Source organism: Falco rusticolus, chromosome 4 (assembly GCF_015220075.1).
Source record: "Falco rusticolus isolate bFalRus1 chromosome 4, bFalRus1.pri, whole genome shotgun sequence".
NCBI classification, from domain to species: Eukaryota; Metazoa; Chordata; class Aves; order Falconiformes; family Falconidae; genus Falco; species Falco rusticolus.
In genome coordinates, this window is record NC_051190.1 from 110,931,344 (window position 1) to 110,956,538 (window position 25,195).

Genomic DNA, 25,195 nt, shown 5'->3' on the forward strand with positions numbered 1-25,195 from the left:
TTTATACATCTTAATTTCATCTTAATTTTTACATCTTGCCATTTGCTGACTCACTTTCAATGAAATGTCCCCCCTTTGAGTTTACACAGGCAAAAAGACATGTACTCCCCGAAAATCACAGGACATAATGGTTTGTTCGAATAATTGTTTACCTCTCTGTGAGCTCCAGTGGGTTTCTGCTCACATGGTTTCCATGGCCAGCAATGTTACTAGTCAGAGTTGGGCTGTGTGTTGTACTAAAGCTCGGTGGACCTTTGCCAGCCCCCGCTACAGTCTTCACTCTGAATTGCACAAAGCTGCTTGCAACCTGCATTAATCAGAGTTATCTGTGTACCTTTGCAGCGCCAGCTGCCTGAAATCTGCAATTCCCACAGGGAGACTAAGACAAAATCTTGCTATAAGACAACAAGGCAGCCACCTCCTGCAGACCCAGCACAGCAAGGAGCTGATTCTCTGCTACGTCTGGCAACCATTACAACTCAGGTTTCACCTTATAAGCCACTTCCCACCATAGTGAAAAGGGCAAACACAGGTCCCTAACTACTGCTTGATATAGCACACCGTTCACCAGAGAGGTATAGTAAATTCCTCCTTTTTTTTTTTTTTTTTTTTAATAATTCGTTCATTTCTTATATCTCCAAATGACAGTTTTTCTATCTGATTTAGCCTTGCCTCATGTTATCTAAGTAGATCAATTAATGGGAACTGTCATTACGCTGCAAGTTTGACAGGGAGATGCCTGAGCAGAGCTCTCAGAAGAGAGGCACAACTTGGGGGGCAGGTGGGGGAGTGGGATGTCACAGCACCAGGGGAAAGCCCACCCTACTGCATTGTGTATGCAACAAGGTACTTCAGGTTTAAAGAACAGGGCTTTAGCATACAAACCTGTGTGGCTAGCAAAATCACATGAACAACCCTTCTTCGATGTAACATTAAAAGAGGTTAAAAGGTGCATTAGAAGTACGCATTTTCCATATAAAACCTGCTCGTTTTGTTAGCAACCATGTGGCAATGAACAGGGAAGGCAGAGCGCTGGGTAAATGCAATGCCTGTCAGCCAGCCTCGCTTGGGTAATATCCAGCTGATGCGGAAACGAGAAACATCAATCTAAGGTACCTTAACTACATTTTAAAACAGAAATATACCTGTAGACCCTCAGGTACGCTTCAAGAGGAAGGCCTCGTATTTTTTGCACATTTGGTTGTTCTGCTCTAGGGTTGCAGACATTTTTCTGTGTGACTTGGCCTGAGGACAGCCAATGCCCTTTGAAAAGTTTTGAAGTAGGTTCCCTACCAAATGATGGAAAGGAGGTGTTAACAGTCTGAGGAGAGAAGGAGGGTGACACAAGAAGTGACATTAACTAAGTGCCTGGAGCAACACCTGGTCAGGGAGAAACATGCTTAAGAACATTTAAATATAGCAGCACATCGTCTCAGCCCATTTTCTTGACAGAACATAAGGCTGAATCTCTTTTTTGTTGCAGGTGATTTTCAGGGGTTTGGATTATTATTTCTTTTTAAGAAGCTGGTAAATGAGAACTGATAAATGAAATGAAAAATGCTTTTTTCTCACTTAAATGCAGCTCATTATTAACACCCAGGTCTGACTCACAGTACAGGAAATATATTTTAGTCCTTGCAGGCTATTGTGACAGTCACCATGAGTGCTGAAGCACAGACACTCTGATGTATGCCAAGTTGTGGCGAGCCTGGGTACCACCATTTGCCTGTAGAGAAATGTAAAATGTACTGCTGGCTAAGACAGATAAGGCAGCCAATTTAAGATGCATTTTTAAGCAGTTCTAAATGCATTTCATCTTTTAAAAGCAGATTTAAGTTAAGGCCGTGGTGCAGTAATGCAAAGCTTTCCCTCAAAAGTCAGTAATTTTATGCTGTTTCTGATTGGTGATTTGAAAGCAGCAAAAAAAGCAAAGTCAAAGTTAAAATGTTTCAAATATGAATGCATTAAAAGCAAGTTAACATTTCTGACTAATCTGATTATTTAACTGTAACTCTTGCTACTTAGAAAAAGCTGACCCTATCACAAAGTGTCTAAGCCTTTGGACTATTAATATTCAATTAATAAAGTTTATCTCCTAGTTTAGACGACTTAATTAGAATCTGCCTTCAAGTTTTAGAATGTAGTGAAACAAGTACTAGAGCAATTGGTTTTTTTTAAAAATAATAATCTGTGCCATTACTGATGGAACAGGATTTGTGAAAGAGGGTGTGGGAAGACACTATTTCCAGCTGACTTCAGTGGGGAAGACAACTGAACCATGGTAATCACCAGAAACATGGTAGAGTGAATTAATGGATAAAATCAGTAAGATCATCCCTGGCTATGAGAATAATTTGCATCATAAATGTAGAACAGCATCAAATTGCAGTCCTCCTTTTCTTCCATATAAAAGAAAGAGAACCAAGAACAGAAACTAAAAAGGTGCTTTTTAAAGGAAAAGAAGCTTAAAAATGGGACACAGGAACTTGAGGAAAGACAAACACGGCAGATCTCTTAAAGAGCCAGTCACCTACTTAGCACCATCGTTCTTAATTGATACAAACATCTTTCCTTGGCAAAGGGTGTTCCACACTCTTGTACCTCTGGGAGAGGCTGCTGATTTACAGCCTACCAGGAAAGTGGCCGTGGGCAGGCTGTTAGAGCCTTCATCACTACTAGTCGCCATCAGCTGTATCTGCAAGGACACCTCATGGCTGTCCTGTTCCCACCAATTCCACTTTTTCGAAGGTGGGATGCCTCCAGCCACATTTCCAAAGGTAATTAGGCACCGTGAGACTCACACCTGGAAGGCAGAGACATTGACAGCATCAAGCAGCCCACAGCCCAGGACCCCCTATCCAGTGCACAGGAAAATGAGATTAAGGAAGAAGTCTGAAACCTTCTGAACTGACCGCCAGCCTCTGCGTGAGAGTCTGTAACATGGATCCTAAACCCACAAAGCTTATTGTGAATTCAGGTGCAATCATATGGCCTGAGGTGGCCCATGGGATTTTCCCATGCATTTAAGCAGTCATGGATCATTAGGAATTAGGCACCGTGTTTAAAACAAAACCCATTGGTCCTCCATCTGCATGTCTGGGCACACAAGTGGTTTTGCCTCTCTGGTCCGTGTTCTTTTGTGGAAGCCCAGGGTAGTTCAGGAGTTTTGCTGTTCTTGTCCTCATTATCTGACCTGGCTGCTGGCCCCCTATAAAGCTCCAGGCAGAGACACCACCTGTGGTCCCTGCTCTTCCCCCCCTCACCCAAAAACCCTTTGTGAAGAGCATTTCATTTGCACAGCAGAGCATCTAATGAACGAGGACAAGAAATATGTCTGCCATCACACACTACAGACTAACCTGTCTAAAATGCATGTCCAGCCCTGCCTTAACGCAAACTCTAAAAACAGCACTAGTTTTAAACAACCAGAGGTAATAAATTCAGGATAGGCTAAAACCAGTAATGCACAACAGTTATCACCAGCCAGTTTCTCCAGTTCAGAGTATACCCATTTACCACCACAGTCTGGTAGTGGTACTCTCTGTAACCAGCACTGACAGCCTGGCCCCAGGCTGATGTTGAAGCGAGTGGTCGGCTCACCTTGTACCTTCACGACTAGATTGGCTTAGGGTAGGTTTGAAATTTTGAATTTAGTCAGAGCTTAGTGGGAGTTCATGGTCTGCAGCAAGCAAGGCTGGAGCTGCGTGTCCATCATAGGCAGGTGGGAGCTGCTTGTAGGTCCAGGTTCAATATAGAAATACAGCTTGGAAGGTCTCTGGGCCTGGCGAAGATCAGGTCGTTCCAGAAAAGCAAATAACTTAGATAAGGAAAAGCTTAGCAAACACACATATTAACTGGAAACAAGATAACGTTGCCCTACCAGTTTTATAGCACATTCTTAACCGTTGTAATCAAAGAGTCTATAAGGACAAGGCTGCAGGTCCAGTAGGACCACTATTACCTACTTACCATATTCATTTATGACCCCAAGTTTCCTCCCACTTTCTCTCTTTGTGTGTGGATGGAATATCTCCCCAGTCTAAGCATATTTTTTTTATTATAATCCTACAGACTGGAGCACAATGAGCTCCGTATCTGGAGTCTCCAGGTTCTACTGTAATACAGGTAGGCAAATGACTGATAAAAATACAGCCAGATAAATAAAATACACTGGTCTGATATCAATTACTCCATTAGTTAGGCAATTTCCGCTCAATAGCAATTTCTCATTCAGGGTACTAACTCACCAAAACAAAACGAGAGTGGTTTTTTTTTTAATTTTCATTACTGTGTGTGTTAAATTACTCTTTGATAATTTTTAACAGGAAACCATTATTAAATATTAAAATTAAACAGCCAGATCTGACGTAATTTTAAATTGTGATGTGATAATCCAGAATTTGTGAATTATTGATTGGAAGCCAGACACTGATTTATAACCCTGGGGCTCTGGAGAAGTATCCCAGGCTCATAAACTGTCTTCAAGTGATGCATTTTGCGTTTAGTTTTCTAACTTCAATGAAATCCAGATGGAAACCTTTTCCTTTACTCAGAATCCACCTGTTTGGTTCACACACACAACCCATCCCATCTACTGTATAGCTGCCATAGGTTTGCTTTTGAGATCTGTCTGGTTTAGATGGCAGCATGGGGATCGATATAAACCACCTGCTTTTTGCCAAACCACATCTCCTTTAAGGGCTACACTTTCACACCCATGAAAGGTTTCTCAGGTGTACCTACGAATGGGGGCAGTCCCAGGAGAAGCTTTACCTTTTCTTATCTGTAGACACACATCGTGCAGATCTCAAGACAGATTTGGACTCTGATTAAAAAAAAAAGTAACCATGAAATTAGTTTTGGATTTAAATTTAGAAAATATTCATTTAAATACCTTGCTGAATATCACTAGAATACTATCAACATCCAGCAACAGTTATTTTAAGTCTGTGAAACAGCTGAGTTGTGCGGAGTGGGAAGGAAGACAATGTTACCATATAGAGAAAAATACGCTGAACCAAACCTTGAAAATAATGGAAAACTGGAATGCTTTTGATTTCAAGGGAAAACACAAAGTAATGAAAAAAAGATCTTCTAGGAAATATTTCCTAATAAGATTTTTTTTTCTAACACTTGAAAAATGAAAGCCTTTCTGAAAGGAATTTATTTGTACTCGGGGGTTTTTTGTAGTTTTTTAATGCAAAAGCATTCTGGGGAAAAAGGGAGGGGATGCTATAAAGCTGCTGTACAAAGGGAAGTGAAGAGCACTCACATCTTGTAATAGCTTGGCTTGGAAATGTGCAGGAGGCATGTTCTCCTCTCAACTTCTGCATTACAAAGCCACGGCTGCTCATTCCTGGTACTCTGCTGTTTTTTCATCTTCTGACCTTGGCTTTTCACAGGCAAAATTCACAAGACAAAAAGAGACCCTGTCACAATAAGTTCTGGCCTATCTTCTGCTGAATTTTGTTTTAAAATGCTTGTTGACTTTTAGTGGCTAACCTCAGGTAATAACACAAGGGTGGGAACAGGACAAAAGATCCAGCGTTGGATCCTGTGTTACGTCAGTGCTCCTGAAGGTCGTGTGGCCACGCAAGAGCGGGTGCAATCCCACGGGAAACACAGAGCGACGGTCAGTTCAGCTTCAAAGCCCCCCCGAGGGGCCAGCAGAGCATGGGAAGGTGACACAAACCACTATGGAAAATGTTTGATGCTGCAGCCGAAACAGTGTTTATTTGCCAACTATAACCCCCCACCCCACCACAAGGCGATGGTTAGGGGCAGCACTTGATGTTTTCAGGCAGCAGACTGCCTGGGGTGACCTGTGTTGTTACATCCAGGGTCTGGTTTGGGTTCAGGGACATCTATCAAGATCAATCCCACCTTGGCTGCCACCGCAATGTCACCAGCACAGCCCCCCACCTCCCAAATCCACTGTGCCCATGTCCTCTACACCACCAGCACCTCCCTGCTTCCCTGTATCTTCCAGCAGGTGATGGTGGAGGCTGCAGTGGGGAAGTCTTCTCCTCCCTGAGCAGTCGTGATCCCCTGTGTTGGGGGAGGTCTGGCAGAGCAAAGCTGCCCTGCCTGCAGAAGGCTGTCCATGCGCTCTTCACGCCACCAGGGCAGGGTTTCCACATCTTGGATGACAAATGATGAAAACTCAGCTTGACAGGAAGCTCCTTCACCAGGGAAGGGGGCAGCAGCCGGCCAGCGGGAGGGCAGGGGGCACCCACGCCGTCCCAGTTTGGTCCAACACCAGTCACTGGGACAACATTTCACTCCAAGGCTAGGGAGGAAGGAAAATACCCCTCCAAGAAGGACTGGGGAATTTGTGTCTTTTGGCACAGAAGACTTTCAGAGCTGAAAACATCGCAGTGTGCTAGGTTTCTAGGGATGGAGACAGAAAAGGATAGAGAGAATTTCCGCTCCTAGAAGATACATGGGATCATCTAGATCCCCTCTTTGGTTAAATCAAAGTTGGTCATAACTGTGACATATGTTACAGAAACTGCCAAAGGTAAAGGTGGACTGTCGTCTAAATGTTTTACACCCATCTGTGTACATTCCTCATGATTTCAAACCCGCAGTAAATAAAGGAGAAAATACTATCGCCTACTTTTATGGTTCTCACTTCTTGTTTTTCCTGGCACTTCCTCAGATTCTGACATAAATTTCAGCCTCTGTTTTAGAAGCAAGGCTCTGTTTCTCACGGTTAGAGAGAAAAAGATGGAAAGGTTAACCCTAAAGTCAAAATGCAGCAGCCATGCCAAACAAATCCAGCGTTTATCTTCATTTCACAGCTCATTTTTTAAGTCTGTCCTGTGATTTGGAGAGCTGATCCAATATTTTCAGTGTCCTGGCCTGACAAGAGTGGTATATGAAATACAGAACGAAGCTAAGTGCTAAGCACGCTGGCTACGGCAACGCTGTGTCTACCCCGGAGAACACAGGAAGATTTTAGAAAGAAAATCAGAGCAAGTGTGGGTAGATAAATATTGTGTGAGTGCTTTTCCTTGCTGCTATCTTTGACAGCTCATGAGGCAATAAATCTGGCATTTTTTATATTTGTCTAGCTTTTCTTTCTGGGTGTTCTTGAAGTTCAAGAAAACTCAGGCAGTTGAGTGAAACAGCTCAGCGTGAGCAATTAGCATGCACTAATTCTCCTTTAACTCTCTTTCTCCACTAAGGCACATTTGTAATGATAGTGTTGAGCAATACGAGTCTGGTTTATCATCTACTGATTTTATCATTTACACAATCATTAATATGTATATATAGATACTAATAATTACCAGGAATTAGAGATATTATATAGCAGACACCTCACTAATTTCCAATTTTCATTTTAATCATTATTCAAAGCAGAATTTTATGTGGGCTTTAAACCAGCACGCTCTGGCCTGTGGCTGATGAACTCCTGCGAGTCCCAGCAACCTGGGGCCATCCTGGAGTCCCTGTGAACATTGTCACTTACTCCCTTGGGAGGCAATGGTTTATACCAGGAACCCCAAACATTTTTGTAATACTAGACTAACCTTAATCCCCACAATTTCACGTGTAGCACTGTGGAACACATCATCAAGCTTGTAAGTAAAAATATTGCTTCTGAAAGCAAAATTTGCCCATTCCAATGACACCCAAGTGTTTCATGAAAAGGAAAAATACGTTATGCTTTGCTGAAGACAGTGTGACCACAAAAGCTGGCCAGTCCTGGTAAGCTGGTAGCACTGCGAACACACCCAGCATGCATTCTTAGAAATTTGGAACTTACTGGCACTGATGTATCTCTCCTGGGGGCAACAGCCATGCAGAAACATTTGAGAAGTGGGAAGGAAATGTAAACACATTAAACCTTCATGCTGATTCTTTTCCAATTTGGAACTTTTTGTGTGCTTTATTAAGCAGCATTTAGTACAGTATCTAAATAAAAGAAGTTGTGCCTAAATATCAGAAACCAAGGACCAGCATCTGTGTCATGCCCAGTGTCATTCCTGACCATACTGCAAGATACATATCTGTGAATTAAAAGCGCTTAAGAACAAGGGTAACATGCTACCATTCCATTACGTTACTTTGAATAAAAGCTTTGAGAGTGTGTCTAAATCTCTCATTAGGCTAGTAACTAAATTCATAAAATAATAATAATTTAAAAAAAAGAAAAGCCAAAGACAGTTCCCCTTGTCCCTGTCCCAGTTACCTTCTTGTGGTAGAAACAGAAACCACGAATGACTCCAAATGAGAGAGGCTCAGAGTACAGGTACCCAAAGGGTTGTGATTTATCGGTGTGCTCCTTTACGAGGCCTTAGGCAACGTTAGACACGTCTTTTCTGGCACAAGCAGTTGTAGATTTGTCTTGCTTTATGAGTTACTTTAGATATTGTTTCCTGCTGCTTTGCATATTGGCAAAATGAAGACATTACATCTGTTTCATTTAAAATTCCTAATTCAGGCTTACAGCCAAGCTTCAAACCAGTTTTGAGGAGTTAGCAGAATTAAGCAGTGACTTATTCCTTTGTATTTTGAAAACGCTATTAATTTTAATGCATATGTTAATTTAAGTAATAAGTAAGTTTTTAGTATGGTCCTGCTGAAAAATTGCCTCTCAGAAAACTATGTTCCTAAATTATGTAGTCTGTGATAAATTATTTTAAACAGTTTTGCATAAATCAAGCAGCTGAGTTGAGTTTGAGGCCATAATAAATGATGTCTTTATCTTACTTTACACACTAATTGCTGTAATAACTGTGACACTATTGTTGTCCATACTACTTTAGACTGCAGGGAGGTTATCATTCAGTTATAATAGTTTAAAACAACTCTTTTCTATACCAATGACACAGTTGGCTGTTTTCATTTAGTATGTTATATTTTGGAATGCACAAATAATTTATTTAAATATAGGTATATACAAATACGAGGATGGAAAAACTCTACAGAATTCAGTACAATGGCTGCATGCAGTGGGAATGACGCTATGATTTGCTTCATAGGCATGGAGTATGAACTGAAAACTAGGAAAAGTTTTGACGGTGTGCAGAAAATCCCATCACCACATTGAAGGATCTTCAAACCTGCAATACACATTATGAATAAAAAACAAAACAAAACAAAACAACAACATTAAACACATTTTAAAACCCCTTCTGAAAAATATGAAGTTAGAACTACCTAGAATTTTCATTTTAATAATAGCAGCAGTAAGGAATACATCAAAGCAGAGGCATTATGGATGGCCAAAAGTCTATGCATTGGTACCAGAACTTGCCCCTCCATACTGCTGCCCTGGTGCAGTGTTTTACACCACTGAAACTCACTGCAAAACTGCTTTATGCCATCAAGTAGCACTTCATGAAAACCAGCTAAAAAACTATGTTCTGTTGAAATACAAATACTTTTAAAGAGACACTTTTTACTCTAACTCAGGAGTAAACAATTTCCAAAGAACGTTTACCGAGCCAAACAAAATCGTGTCATGCTGTAAGCACCTTCAAACAAAACTGAGGTTCACAACCACCATCCTAAAATACTATCGCGGTATTCCACTGCTCAATCTCAAATATTTGAAATGTGTTGAAAAAAGCGCTGAGGGCAGGATTTGATCCAGAGGTACTCTGCTTGTGAACAGCTGCTCTGGCTACACAGAGAGTAAGTCAACAGGTGAGAGAACATGGAGATGCACCAGGGTAAATGCATTTGCCATAATTCTTCCCATCTAAAAGTTGGGCATCTAGTCTTGATTAAACATCTAGTCTGCCTCCACAATCACTGGAGACTGTGACACAGACACCCTGAGAGGGAAGTTAACACCCTGTCCATTTTACAATGGAAGGCTCATTTTGGAGATACCCATCCCTTTGACTGACTGCAAATGTAGCCTAGACTACTACTTCCCTCTGTATCCTAATTTTCAAAGAGGCAATGTTAAGAGAGATGCATCCTGTTATTGAGTATTAAATATTTTCTCATGACTCCACAAGATCAGAAGCATGCCACATCCTGTTTTTGTCATAAGAACTTACTTGTACTCAGGTTAAGGTGCCTTCTTTTTTTATTCCTTCCTATTTTTTAACTAGCTTCTGTAAGAATCTCTAAGCTTTCTTCATAGGGTCAGTCATACACCTAGGCTGCAAAATACTTTGGGGCATATTTTAGTCAGCAAAAGTGAAATGCCAAACCAGGCCAGCCAAGCTGAATACAATTAAGTTGTTTATTAGTACCTCAGTGTTTAGTTACAAAGTTCAGTTCCCGAGAACTCATGAAATACGTCTCTTCATCACTGCTTCACTGAGCGCAAATTACATCTGCTCCATAACTGGCTGCCTATATAACTGTTTCTAAACATTTACCTCATTAATTTAAGTTTAGAATAATACCAGCCTGCCTTTTATTCATCCAGCCTTTCTTCCTCCAGGAGGAAGGCTTAGGCAGCTGTGTTGTACCTGGGCATGTCTGCTGTGTGTCCAGCTGTCCCACCCCTGCATGGCTCCCCTAACTTCCCCACCAGCTTTCAAACCCTCTGGACAGTTTCAACCAAGTCAGAGTGGTACAGGTAACTCAGAGATACTAAGTTCCTTATGTGCCATGAAACGCAGGGCTGGGTAGAAAGGAGATTTAATTATGTCCTCACATGGAGGAAAAAGCTAGAGCAGGGTTCAGAATTGATACAGGGTTTTATCCTAGAAAACTAGACGTCATTGTTCCCAGTACTCCCATAACTGTCATCGATGAATGACAGATACCATACTCAATTTAAAGTGCTGTTACAGGGGGTATGAAATAGAAATCTGTTTCTCATCAATTCTTGATCTTAAATGCAGACTAGTTTGTTATTTTGCTCATGAGTTTTTCTCCCTGGTGTGTTATAAATAGCATTATTGAAACAATAATAATAACAACCATGAAGTTTTGTTATGAAGGGGTGAAAATAACAGAGAGTATTAAGACTTTGTGCTACCCTGTGTGTTGCCTCAAATTCACGGCAGCGGAAATTTCCCATTATGTGAGGGCTCTGCCTTGTCATTACCAAACAGAAAATAGTCTAATACATTTCACTGCGCTCCATGCAGTTTTTTACATAAGCATCTGCAGAGAAAAGTGCATCCCCACAGCTGCGGTTAGTCATCAAACCATAAGTCAATGGTCTCTCTATGCACAAGTTCCACAAGTCTCATTTGTGGACAGCCTCCCTTGATGGCAGTAGAAATTTTGGTCACCTTTCAGCAACAAAATCATGCCCCAAGTTCAGTGCTACAGACTATTATGCTTAAGTATTTAGCTAGTCTAACTGAGCTTTTGCACAGCTCATGAAAGTGCAGAGCATTTGCTTGTAGACTCCCGAGATGACTACTGCATAAAATGTTTATTTCTGCAGTAGAAGTATTATCAGCAAACTTCAGGCTATCAGTGAAGGCTTAAACTGAGCTCATTCATGCTTGATTGTGAGTAAAATCAAACCCAGTATTTTCTTTCATGAGCCAAAACTCCCCTGGCATCTTACTTTTTTAACATACTTACTTTTCAGCTGCGTAAATTGTAGTCACTATTACAGTATCTTACATTATAGCTGAAGTGTCATTACCCAACTAGATAAATACAGCATGCACATTTGAAACCCCACTGTTGCTTGAAATACCAGTGTTATTTCAAACCAAGAGCAAATGGAAATATAAAGGCCTTTTTTCCCCTTTGTAAAATATTGGGTACAAAACCAATGTGAAATACTGTATTTTAAAGACCAGTCACTGCCGTGCATTTGTGCGTAAGTTATGTGCGTGCGTATTTACCACTCGCACATCTTTAGAGGAACCAGTCTGAGCAGCAAATGAGTAGAAATATGCCAGCTTTGGTGCTCCAGTATGTAAGGAATCATCATCAGGCACTGGCACACAATTCTGTGTAATAAAGTCCAGTATGGGGAAGCATTGTGGGAGTGCTTCTCCTCCTCCAAACAGCAGGTATGGTGTGCTCCCAAAGTCAGGAAACGAGGAGTTCGGGCTATATTATATCCAGTAAGGCATTTCTTGCATTCATAGGTGGTGCTAGCTCTTAACAAAAAGGGAATTAATGTTTTTTAAGGACATGTTTACCCAGCTGTTGGTGGCATATGTTTTCTCCCCGTGAAACATATTTACTGATAACAAATGAAACTGTTAAATCTAAATGAGAAGCGAAAGCCTCCACAAAACCTATTCATACATACCTGGATCTGGGAATATTTTCTGTGCTTTCCCTCAACAAGAGGTCTGAGATCAGTGTCTCTGGGCTTGATCTCTTTCCATATCTAAGGAAAGATTTAAAAAAAATTATTTTTTTATATGTCAGTTTTTAAAAATGAAGACTAGACACAGAACCATTAGTCATTTTTTTCAGAAAAAAATGACTAGAGCAGACATAAATACAGCTTTCCAGCAAGTACTTTGACTCAACTCGACATAGCCATGTGAGAAAATATTCATTCTTCAGTTTTAATTTTTTCTGTATTTTTCTATATTTTTTCCATAATCATTTTACATCATAGTATCGAGAAACATCAAATATTTCTCAATTTAATGGCTGTTCCTAGATACTCTAGGATCTTGCATCTTATGTGAGCATGAAGGAAGAGGCAGGAAGCTGTGCATGACGTGACCTCCCAGCATGTCATTCTTGCCTACAAACCCAGTTCCATTATCTCATTAACTTTCTTCTTGGTTTAGATGCTACTGTATCCTTCATCAGAAATTAGGTAAATGAAGAGTGGAATTTATCTATTAAGCTAATAGAAAACAAAACTCTGTTTGCCAAGTAATCGGCCAAGATTTTTTAAGATAGCTACTACATTTGGGGCTGCTAAATGCATAGCGCATTAGGTCCTAAAAACTAAGCTACCCAAGGTAATCACCACTCTTGAACTACATGTCTATAGAAAAGAAAGCCTCCCGATTCAGAGCTCTGTTAAATGGGATATCACTGGCTGCCTTTGTCCTGTATCGCTACACAGCAGCTGTCTTTCCATTATTTTTTTTTTAAATTTGTTTTTTGAAATCCTGGGTACTATACATTGCTTAACAGTTAAAAAGTACTGCAGTTCCTGGTTCTTGGGAAAGAATTTGCTCTGTTTTCCTGAGAGAACAGAAGCGACAACGAGCAGCCAGCGTGGCAGACATTTCATCACTATAAGGATTCATTAGCCTGAGAGTGGTAACTGTAAGCAAACGCTCCTTGGTTGGAAAGAATTAAGATCATGGTTTGTAACTTGTTTATGTAATTAGTCTGAATCACAAAGTACATTAACAGATAAAAGCTTTGTGAATGCCTCTTGAGTGGAATTCTGATTCCAGAGAAATCAAATGTGTAATTAAGGACTTACATTTTATCCATTACTATCAAGATTATGTTTCTCCAATGACTTAATCTAAATTTAAAAGAAAAAAACCCCACCTTCCAAAACTATATTTAAAAAGCTAGCAGTTTTGCCTGTTGATGGCATAACTTCCTGGGAAGTGGAAACATACCTCACTTTTCAATCATTTTATTCAACTCTGTATTTTTTACATTGCCGTAATCATTTTAGTACATCACCTGTGCTCCAGAAAGATAAAGCATCAGTTTCAGAAACTTAAAGTAAATTTCTTAATCTAAGCTGACTGAAAGCAGGTATCTGAAAAGAACCAGCCAGACATAGTAAAATGCTATTACAATAACGCAATCAAGCATGATGCTGAATCAAATACCTCACACTCCATCACCACAAAGGGATTTATTTCTTTCTAATTCCCTACTCTGATTAACATGGATGTGACCTGGACTTCAACCAAGGGGGAATCCAATTTGCTGTTATCTTAAAGAAATTGATGTAACAAATCAACAACTTGCTCCAACAACTCACACTTGGGCAAAATTCCCACTAATCTCTCGGAAAGTTTTGTCTGAATAAGAAGTAGGTAGCAACCCCCTGGAGTGCAGAGATTTGGTCAAATTATGAAGATGACTGTGTTGGAGAGACATCTTTTATAGGAGTCCCTTCTGTGCTTTGGTTAGACCTGTGCTGGATGGACCTACCATGTCCTCACACAGCAAAGCTGCATGCAAGGTGATCGCTGACTGTGACCAACTGGGCTGGCCAAGGAGTGGCCACTCTTCCTATGTCAGGTGCCTAAACCTCCCGTTTGCTCTGTAATTTTGCCACTGGGAAAGAACCATGCCACAGCCATATTAAAAAGAGGTCATGGACAGAGTCCATCCCTTCTTACTGAAGCAAATGCCTTGGGAGATCTTTGCTCCAGCTGCTTCATGGTTTGCTCCTTGCCTTCCCTACCCAGCTCTGAGACCACGTGAATACAGAAAGCTGAGTCTTTATTTGCTGTTTGGGAAACACTTTTATCAAATATCATTGCTATTTTAAAAGAGTGAGGCTCCAAGCTTTGTGAAAATATCTAGTTGGGGTTTATGCTCAGCTTGAGGCATTAAAACCTTTTTTCTGGCATGCTGATAACCCACAGCTCCAGCTGAAGCCAGAGGGATTGAAGAGTGAACACACTTGTTCTTACTAGGAACTTCGTATCTCAGCCTTAGCAAAATCTCAAAGCTTCCTATGAAAACTTGGGCCTTGGGAGGCAAACCCCACCGGTCCAAGGCCAGCGACAGGAGCTGAAGGACCTCAAAAAAGCATCTTGTGGGTCAGATTCAGAAAACTGCCACAAAACCCCTCCGAAGGTCTCAGGATCTGCCCCCTTCCCCATTAAAAGGTGTTGGCATGAAGCGGGAGCACCAGCACTCCCCAAGTCAGACACACTTTCAGGTATCTTCTGCCCTGCCTATAGTTCAAGCTCCAGCAGGAAGGGCCTTCCTGATCTGCTGCAGCACAGGAGAGCCACAGATCCACGAACAAGCTACGAGGTACAAGAAAGGAAGGGGGCCTGCTGGCAAGAGGGAGTACAGGCAGCAGCAAGCAGCAAAAGGGAATGTTTCAAGTAAAGATGGGCTCTGAAAAAAGCCCCCTGAACGGTGCAGTAGAGGGGCATGAGGCAAAGACCACAGGACAGTTTTGGGAACCGAGGTGAGACTAAAGACACACAGACATCTGCAGGGTAGGAGTCTGCATCTCTGCTGGTTACCTTAGGCTCTCTTTTAAGTTATAAAGACCTGGCACGTAAGGAACAAGAGACGTCATCAGAAGCCTGAAACAGGCCTGGTGACCTGTGCCCCACAACTACCTGTTTCCCTCAGATAACCACAAAAGGGTATAAAGCTGATGGACACAGATGTCTGAAGCTAAGTGAGATGGATCTGAAGAGGAAGGACCTCAAAGGAGAGGGGGAGCAAAGCAGCCACATAAAGAGAAGAACAGAAAGAAGGTCTGCAAGGAAGAACCTTCATGGGAGCTGGGGTGAAGACCCTATGGGTCACAGTAGATCACAGGGGAATGACACTCAAATGCTTGGGTTAGGCCAGAAGTAGAAGCCAGGAGGATGAGCCAGGTTATTCATAATCACAGAAACATCAACCAAGACAAGACAGATGAACCTGAAGAGAAAAAAAGCACTGATCTCCTCATCCTTTCCCAAAGCGCTCTTCCTGATCCATCTCACCAGCTGCAGCGACCAGGCTGCAGGCACCAGGTCTGGTGAGAGGCTGAGCGCTGCCGGCTCACACAGCCTCCGGAGGGGCAGGGCGAGCCCCCGGACCCCTCCTCTGCCCCCCCTTACAGGGCTCCCAAGCAGCACCACGCACAAAAAGCAGAGGTAAAAAGCTGTAAGAAGAAAGCACACTTTGAGCACAACCACTGAAACGGACCAAATGATTGCCCTTAGACCGGTCCAAAACGCTTCAAAAGTTACTGATTCATTTTGCAAGTGACTGTGTCACTGCTGAAACACAGGACCCCCAGGAGCTCAGTTAAGCTTTCCAAACGGAGGAGGCAATTGCTTTATCTTTGCATGGTTAATTCACCACACACTTTTTTTTTTTTTAGATAACTTATGTAGTCAACTTTAAAATGCACATCATGAAGTTGCCATTGCGGTGCGTTTTTTCTGCCAGCTTTCTTGTACTTCCAGGTCAATACTGTTCCCTTTAAATATGAGAGGGTGGGTGGGAAATCTAGGTAAAATCTGAAGAACAAAATTTAAATTCTGCATTGTTTTATCAATCAACAGCAATAACAATTTCATTTCAGAACCCAAATCCGCACAGAAGAATGAAAGCAGTCGCAATTTCTGAGTTCTGTACTTGCACCCCAGAAATTACAGAAAAAAAGCTACACAGTCAATGTTAAAGCAAACATACATGGCACACATCAGTAGTGGAAGCTAAATACAGATGAGAAGGTTCATTTTGTTGGGTTTGGGATTTGTTTGTTTGCTTGTTTTTAAACATGACCTGGTTTTGGACAGGAACCACCTTTGAAATCAGAGATGAAAGAAACAAAAGAAGAGATGAGAGATCGGCCTGGAGATCCCACCACATGCAAGGGGAAAAGGCAGCAGAGGACCAGATTATTTTAGCTGTAATCTAAACAAAAAGTTATCCGAGCACAGACTATCACACACAAGCATGCCTTACACATGAACAAGTTGTGAATATTGCTTTAAAAGTCCAAGGCTGAAGATCTGTGTTTTTATCTTCCTCTTCATCTGTGTTATGCTATTAGTGCACTGGCAGGCAATGTTATGGGTTTGCGGGAAAGCTCTCGCTTACGCAACAGCCTGCCTTCTAATTTAATTCTTCAGACTTCTAGAGGGGCAAATGAAAGCCTAAGTTTAGACCTCTCATCTGGTTTTGATATTAAACAAATAGATAAATATGTCAAAGCTCTTCTGGGTCACATTCTGTTCAGGGACCTCAGGGGAAACATCATCACAGTCTAAACCGGACAGATGCTCCCAAATAAAACAATTTTTTGATAATAATTTGCACTTTTTCCAGACTGGGCCTTTACCTCTACTTTAAAAAGCACAGTCATCCCCAGAAAGCCAGTTCAGAGCCAGGCGGGTTTGGGTCACACTCTTTTCCCTTTCACCTTGAGCTTGGGTTCTTGCTAGTGGTCTCGAGAGGGTTTTTGCTAGGACTAGTTGGCTTTTTAGCACTCGCAGCTGCATCGAGTAGCTGGCAAACCACAAAGCACCTGGATTAGCACAACTCCTCAGCAAGGCTAGAAGGACACTTCTTCCTCATCAAAGTCTTCACTAGAGTCAGTGGCAGCAACAGAAGTGGGAAACTGCTCCGACTGCCCTATCTCGCTCTCTCCAGCTCCCAGCTTAGGTGTGTTTTCTCTCCCTTTTTTTTTTTTTTTTTATTTTGGGGGGGGGGGGGTGTCTCCCCATACACTCTGCCCTGTAGTTCATGCTCTGCCTGGCAGCCTGGCTGTACGAGGGGTAGAGAGGGCTGAGAGGGCAGAGGCAGCATCAACCCCTGCCCCTTCTGCCAACTTGGGTGGTGGAAATTCAGCTCCAGACCCAGAGCCAACTCAGGGGTGCGTGGCTGTCACTCTCTAAAGGGAAGGAGTCTGTGCACCACAGTCTTTCCCCGTGTCAGTGGGGGAGGCAGGGCAAGGCACCCAGGCGCACCCCGCTTCCCTCCCCTGACCCTCGCCAAGGAAACGGGCAGCCCGGGGGGTGGGAAAAGGGGATGCCGGCCGGGCCGCTCTGCCTACCTCTGCCGGGTGATGAGGTTGATGTAGTGCCTCAGCGCCGAGTAGTATCTGGCCATGTCCTCTGCGGGGGCATCCTCGCCGGGGCTGTCCGGTTTGGAGGGGTACGCCTCTGCCAGCGTCCCCAGGCAGACCAGCAGCGACAGGGCGAAAGTCAGCACCGACACCCACAGCCTCACGGTGCCCTGCATCTGCACGGCGGGGAGGGAGGGAGGGAGGGGAGGGGAGGGGATGCGCTGTCAGCACCTGCCCCGACGGCGGGAGCAGCGCGGCCGCCCCAGCGCGCCCCAGCCCGGCCCGCCCGCTCCCCCCGTGCCCGTGCCCGCCCCGTCGCGGCACTCACGGCGGCGGCTGCAGCGGAGCGGCTCTCGGCTCAGCGAGGCGCTTCTGCCCGTGCGTCGGGGCTCCCGAGTGCGGGGCTCCGTGCCTCGCCGGGGTGTTTTAAGGCTTCCCCGGCAGGCAGGAGGGGCCTCGGGCGATCACGCCTCGCCGGCTCCGGTCCCCCCCGCCCCGCTCCCGCCTGCCCCTGCCCCGGCAGCGGCACGGCGGCTCCGGCCGGGCGGGGCCGGGCGGGACCGAGGGGGCGGGCGCTGCCGCTGCCCCCCCGCCGCCCGCGCGCCGCCCCCGCCGCCCCGGCAAATCCCACCCGCGGGCCGAGCCGGCCCCTGCCCCCGGGCCCTGCACCAGCCCCTGCCCGGCCCCGCGTGTCCCGGGCCCGGCCGCCCGTCTTCGCGGCCGCCCGGCGCCGGCAGGGGAGGGGGAGCGAGCGTGGGGAACGATTTACCCCGCTCCTGCGGCGCCGGAGCGGCCCCAGGCTCGAGCTCCTTAGCAGGGATGCTGCCGCACGAGAAAGCGAGACCGTCCGGGGCAACGAAAAACGCCAGACCGGTGCCCCAAGCTCTGACATCGGGCTTAGCGAAAGCGTCGGTCCTGAGGCTTAGCTGCCCGGGCCTGGCAGCAGAGCCGCAGCGGTGAAATCGTTCCTCCCTCCGTGCCCACTCTGCCGGGGAGACCCTCTGCACCCCTGCCCGGGGCTACCTCCCGAGCGGCTTTTCTAAAGTGACTTTATGCTGGTTTATTTCTGTGCCTGAGCCACAGACCAGAGAAAACAGCCCACCAATGCCATGGGATCACCACAGCCTTTCCAGCAGCTGTCCTGGCCCAAGGGAACCGCTCCGAATCCGGGAGACAGCACCTTCTCCCAGCAACATGGGACTACAGGGTCTGATCCGGCCCAAGTGCCAGATTTACATGTTTCCCTGAACTTATCCAGGCCCAGAGTCAGCGGGGAGAGATGGGCACGCTGACAGTGAGCTGATCCCTCGCCCGACCGAGGTCTGAGGTAAGCAGGGTGGGGATCTCCTGGCGCCGTACCTTCCTCCACTGGTTGCAGCAGCAGCCCAGGCAACCAGGCTGGACCAGACACCTGAGCACCAGAGTGCCTGACGCTGGGTAGGACAAATCCAACCTAAACAAAGTTTCAGAATTTGTTGAAGAGTTTTGTGGAGTTGAAAACTATTCATACGTATTAGTGAAATTCAGTTTTAGAAACAGGTAATCTGATTAGCATCTTGATGACCAATGACTAATTCCAGTTGGAATGACAAATCATGACTCTGATCATATCTTATTTTTACTTCAGGTTGAAGGTAAAATAACAATCACCCAAGTAAGAACATTAGACATACTGACAGAAAGCTTCAAGGCATATTCTAAAATTATATTGTACATACGTTACTGTAAATGTAGTTGTTAATTTCTGTAGTCATTATCATATGCAGTTATTGGCTTAATAATAATCCAGCAGATTCTGAAAAACAATATTCAGTTCACAAAAGCAAACCATTTTCATCACTCCAGAAAGAGAATCTCAACATTATCTGAAAAAAAAAAAAAACAAACCCTAGCAAATAAATAGGTCTTGCGGAAGCTCACTAGACTATATCCATTTCAAGCCATGGAAGCAAAGAAAATTCCAGAGCTCTTAACATCAAGTGATATTTTGAAATCCTCATGACTCCATAGTGCACTGGCCACAGACCTTACAGCAAGATTACAGGCAGCCTTTTATCACATCCTGAGTGAAGAATTTAATGTGTGTGAATAATTTTCCATGCCACAGCCAGCAACTCGAGCTCCTAATTTCAGCAGATCTGCGCAGAGGGTGACATCACGTCTTACACAGTGGCCTCACTGCATCCCTGCCTTCCCTGTCCTCCCACCAGCAGCAATCCTGCGCATTCCGTGTTCGCACTGCCCTCACGTTGGCTCAACAGAAGCAGCTGATCTGACAGCCTGATGCCTGCAAATGCCCTCCAGGGCGACTGTGCTTCCAACACTTTCCATCTGCCATGCTGAATCCAATAACCTGCCTAATCCAAAACTTGCATTGATCCAGTTTATCAGCTTTTATGGGGTGCAGGGGACAAGCAGTCACCACACTGGGGACTGAAGCATCTGGGAAGGTGTGCCACACTGACAGCTCTCACCAGTTTCAGCCTGATTCTGCCACAGCCATCTCCCACCAGCTCACAGGAATTGCAGGTGACTTTCTCACCGTTAAACTCTTTCACCACTTGTAAGTGAGATTGCTGCTCTGCCACTATTTTTACACTATCAACCTTCAAGGCAGCTCAGAGAAAGAGGAATAAGACTAGCAAGCAGAGCAAGATAAACATGAAGTCTCTCATCTACATGCTTACTTGGGCTATAAGGAGGTAACGACATTCCCTCATCGTGGGTATGTCTGTATCGCTTGACATGTCATGCTGCCACGTCTTGGCACAGGCCACCACCACGGCAGTCGGCTGTCAGCATCTCCAGAAACCCTGGATGAATCCCTGCTCTTTTCCTAGTGGTGAGGTATGAGCAGGATGCTGCTCCCTCCAAGGAAATGATTGACGAATCACACCTGCTACGTCCCTCTACGAAACGCTGGGTCTGGAGCACCAGTTCCCCACCAAAACAAGGCACAGACCATACTACCAGTCAGTTTAGTTTGCTTCACAGCTTGAGGAGTGAAGGAAGCCTTCACTTATGCATGAGGAGGAATCAAATTTGCCTCCCATACAAGACCGCAGGCTGCTTGGCAGGGTCTGGGAAGAGGTTTTCTTGCCCACAGTACTGTAATCCAAATCAACTCATCTGTTGGGTCTTACCTTTGGATGAAGTAACATCTCCCAGCTTGTGCTGAATTTGGACTCATGCCCCTATTCTGAGTGGCCAAAAGGTTTATGAGATGTCAGACCTTACCACTCTCACTGCACCTCCAGAATAACACTTCTTTCTGCACAGTTCCAGCATTTAATTTGGGAAACTCAAAACGCTGAGCCAAAATGTTGATCACCCTGCTTTCCATAGTGCCTATTTCTGTAACGGTATTGAGGTTCAGCTCCAGGTGTGTGCTTATGCTCCATTTCATCATTTAAGATGAAGCATACACCTCAGAGCTTTCTTGAGTCCAGAAACTTTTATGTTTGGAGCCACTCTCTACATTCTTACAAAAATTTCCTCTCCTTCTGTTTTGAAACACTGAAAATCCATACAGGCTCATCCAGTTGCTACCATAAAATATACATTTTAACATAGATAAAATATATTTTGGATACATAACATGATCATCAGTATAAACCCAATGTAACGTTCATAAATTGAAAAAAGAAACCCTATACCTAAAGTTACACACATATATAGGCTCCGGTGTATCAGGGAGACAAAGTGTTCCTGGATCTCAGTGATCTTAATGGGTGTTTTACAAGTGGTTTCCAGCGTCAAGGTCTCCTGCATCTTTGATGATGCCTGTTGATGATAACTCTATGTGGATGCCTGCCCAGTGTTACTGTCCTCACATAAAGCAGGCAGGCATTTATATTCTGGCAAATGGCAGAGCTGCACTTCCCACAAGCAGCTTTGGGATGGGCTATAAAGGCGGAGAAGAAGACAGCCAGGGTAGTTGGAAAGAAATGAGTAAGACTCAGAAGAGCTGATGAAGAAAGGTGGGAAGAACAGAATGGAGTTCAAGAATGCAGCCTGGGAGAGAGCAGAAAGGCACAGGCATAGCTTAAATATGGCAGTACTTAGATATCCACGTTTTTAATTTGCCAAATATTATGGGCTTGCAAATATGCGACTCTTGGCTACACTATAGTGAAGCAATCAAGAGCTTGAAGAGTATTTAACTGCGTACAGAGAGAAAGAAGGGCATTTCAAAGCCCTGAGCAGGTATCAATGACAGGTACAGCGTCAATAGGAAAAAAGTGAAAAGGAACATTACAATCAAATTTTGCCTGTGTTTTAGTGTCATGACATTTAAAGATTCAATAGACAGCTGTTTAGCCTACAAATTTCAGACTACACTAAGAATGGAAAGACTTCCAAGATATCAACATATTAAAAGTAAGATGATAGTGTTCTACAAACAGCATAAATGTGAAAGAAAATTCAGGTCATTTATTAATGGTAATATATACAATTGCATTAAACAGGGGCATGATATTTGCCTTAACTAAAATGAAATGTAGTGTGATTAACTTGGGACAGAATATTATTTATAGCATGCTTTCTGTGGTAGGCATGGGATTAAAGCTGTTCTTTATTATTACAAATACACATAATATCATTTTCTCGCTGTTGTGTGCATCAGTGATCCTAAACTAACATTCCACAATAGCCCATTAATAGTCTTTGTTTTAAATACAAAAGCAAGATCAATCTCCTAGTAGAGGGAAAGGGTTAAAAACTGGAGCCCAAGGAAGAAAAGATTTATGTCTTACTAGAGACCTGGAAATGGCAGATTTTATCAGCTGATATTGCCTGTGCTCTTGCAGTTAAAATGTCTCACTAAAGGTTTCCACAGCTGAGCAAACCTTCCAGAAATGCTGAATCTTTAGGACTAGAAGTTCAGTCAGATAAGCGGTGTATAATTATTCAGCACTCACATGAATTTATCTGAAACTATTTGGACAGAAAATGGGGCTGTTAATCTCAAAAAATCAGACTCTCACACACTTTACAGTATTGCTGATTTCAGTCTGCTTAGCAATACATTCAAAACAGCTTCTCATTGTGCTTTGATGTCTCATGGTACCCACATTTCCAAACTTTTATGTGTCCGTTTCAGTACTCATACTCACCTGTACACGCCGGTAAGAGTCGAACAGAACACCCTCTAACCCTGAAGCGACCACCCCTTCCCGCCTGTTCAGCAGCAGTACCATTTTCGAGAGGCATCCTTGTGAGTCCAGCGTTAAGCAGGTTCGTAACACTCCACCAAAAGGTAGGGCTCTGGCTGAGTACAAACAACACGAAAATACAAAAGAGAAGAAAAAGCGATTGGATCAAACCACAAGCCCGTATATCTTACCCTCGACGGCATCTAAAAGCAGATTCCTAAGACTGTCAGAACAGAAATAGAATGTTACACTATTTCCCCAGTATTCTTTTCCCAACCTCTGTTAAACTGTGATTTAGGGACATCCCAACCAAGTCGAGGTTTTGTATGTCGTAGCAAACTTGGAGTACCACCAGCCTCCCGCGGCAGTCCCACAGCATTCCTGCTGTGGATTACCAGACAGGAATGGAAGCCATCAGCTGGCACCGTCCTCTTGTTAGCACTGTGATGTGACCTCCGGTGCCTGTGTGCCACCTTTGACCGCAGCACCAGAAAAGCCCAACGCTGATGCCAGGGAGATGGGTGGTATTCAACGAAGGTGGCGAGTGCCTTTACGTGCCACGGTGGCGTGACACATGCCATGCTCTCTGAGCTCTCCTGGACATGAACTACTTCTGGTGAGCACAAATGGCTCCTGTACAACTACTTGACTGTGAGCTGCAGACCCAAGATGCAATACAAGAACATTCTTTGCTATTTAAAGCGATGTTGTTCATAGCTTCACATCAAAGGCCCGCAAGCATTTGACTCACAATCACAGCAACATACAACTGGAAACCAGAAAAATAAAACCCGGGTTCATTGGAACCTTATAATGAAAGTTGTTATTTTTCTTTTCTGAAAACACAGCCAGAGAGACTTCTGAAATGCTGCAACAAGGTCAGAGGGTTATCAGCAATTGTCCTGAGGACACACAGTACAATGCACAGTTTTGACAGAAACACAACGATACTCAAATAAGTAACAAAACCAAACCCAGTATTTGCAACGGTAATGACATTTGTTTTGCTCTACCTTCCTCCCTTTCCCACTCCCCCAGGACAACAGAAAAACAAAGACAGATTAGTATGATGGAGATCAGAACGCTACCTCTGGCAACATGTCTACTGCTGAGACCAAAGGCAGTAAGGAACAGCTTACAAGAAGACAGTGGCTTAAAGCAAATGAATCAAGCTTTATATCAGAAACAAAAATTTTCCACACTGAAAGAAAGTGGTTTTTCATGTGTATAAGATGACGAAGTTGCCAAAGCTGTCATGACTTAAAGGCAACCAGAATTACTAGAATTAACCACTCTCAGCTTCAGTGTACGTCTTGACTTCAGTCCTGGTGAAGAGGGAATTAGGAGGGAAAGTGAGAGAAGTCCAGAAAGGCTACACTGTGAGATTGTGTTGAGTGACTCTGCCTGAAACTGAAAAAACAAAGGCTTGCCTGATGGGATTGTGCCAAGGACTGAAGAAATCCAATCACACTTACATGGAGAACTGTCACACATCTTACCTGCAGGGAGTAAATCAGAGGCAGACAGAAGAAAGACATCTGCAAAGGCTTCTGAAAAACCCTGCTATGTGTGTTTATTCGCAGAATATTACCACTTACTGATAATGTGTACAGAAGTGAATTCATCTACATTCAAAGCACTGGAGCTGAAAAATATCCTTCTGCTTAAAATGTGGATATTAAAAAAATCCCATCTTCTTTCCTAGCAGATTCACAGTCCAAGCACAATCAGAATCACTTTTGCTTCCTGTCCTGCAACATCGACACAGCTGAGAGTTAACTTTCTCCTGTATGGTTTCATAATTTTATATGTGTTGAATGCTTTATTACTTGTCATGGCACGCAGCACGGGAAACCTTGGATGCCAAAGTTGCAGCACATTTTAAAAGCAGATCTAAACTTGGAGACAGGGGTGACTGATTAATTTCAGAGTAATACAGGATGGGATTTGCATCTGCTGGCTTTAGCTATCCAAAGAGTGGGCGTTTGCTTTAAGAATTGGTCCAGGGTCTCCATATGGTAAAAAAAAAAAAAAAAAAAAAAAAGAGGGGAAAAAAAGAAGGAAAAAAAAAGCAAAAACTGGTGGCTGCAGAGCAATTCACCTAAGATAGATGTCCATCACAACTGGACAACTGCGAACTCACCAGGAGATGCTCCTCTCTCCCTGTCATCTTAAAATATAGGCATCATAGACTACCCAGTCATGCACAGTCAAAGAAACTGAAGAACAACCTGCACACTGGTGACCGGGAATCCTTTGCCATTGCAAGTGCTTGGATGCCACAGAGGACCACAACAGTTCTCCATACTAGAACTCATCCTTTGTTTATACCCTGACATGCACATTTGAAATACTACAGGCCTAGGATTTAGGAAAGGGTCATACACTTAAG

The 25,195-nt window shown here is 43.7% G+C and overlaps 1 protein-coding gene across 1 annotated transcript; it reads right to left on the reverse strand.

The window, feature by feature from the left end:
* Positions 1–8,782: 8,782 nt before the first annotated feature.
* NPY (neuropeptide Y) lies at positions 8,783–18,151 on the reverse strand. The gene is made up of 4 exons (XM_037385510.1): positions 17,976–18,151; positions 17,636–17,823; positions 12,203–12,283; positions 8,783–9,074 (listed from the first exon to the last, which is right to left on the reverse strand). The coding sequence occupies exons 2-4, from the start codon at positions 17,821–17,823 to the stop codon at positions 9,050–9,052; spliced, it is 294 nt and encodes a 97-aa protein (XP_037241407.1). The 5' UTR covers positions 17,976–18,151; the 3' UTR covers positions 8,783–9,049.
* Positions 18,152–25,195: the final 7,044 nt, after the last annotated feature.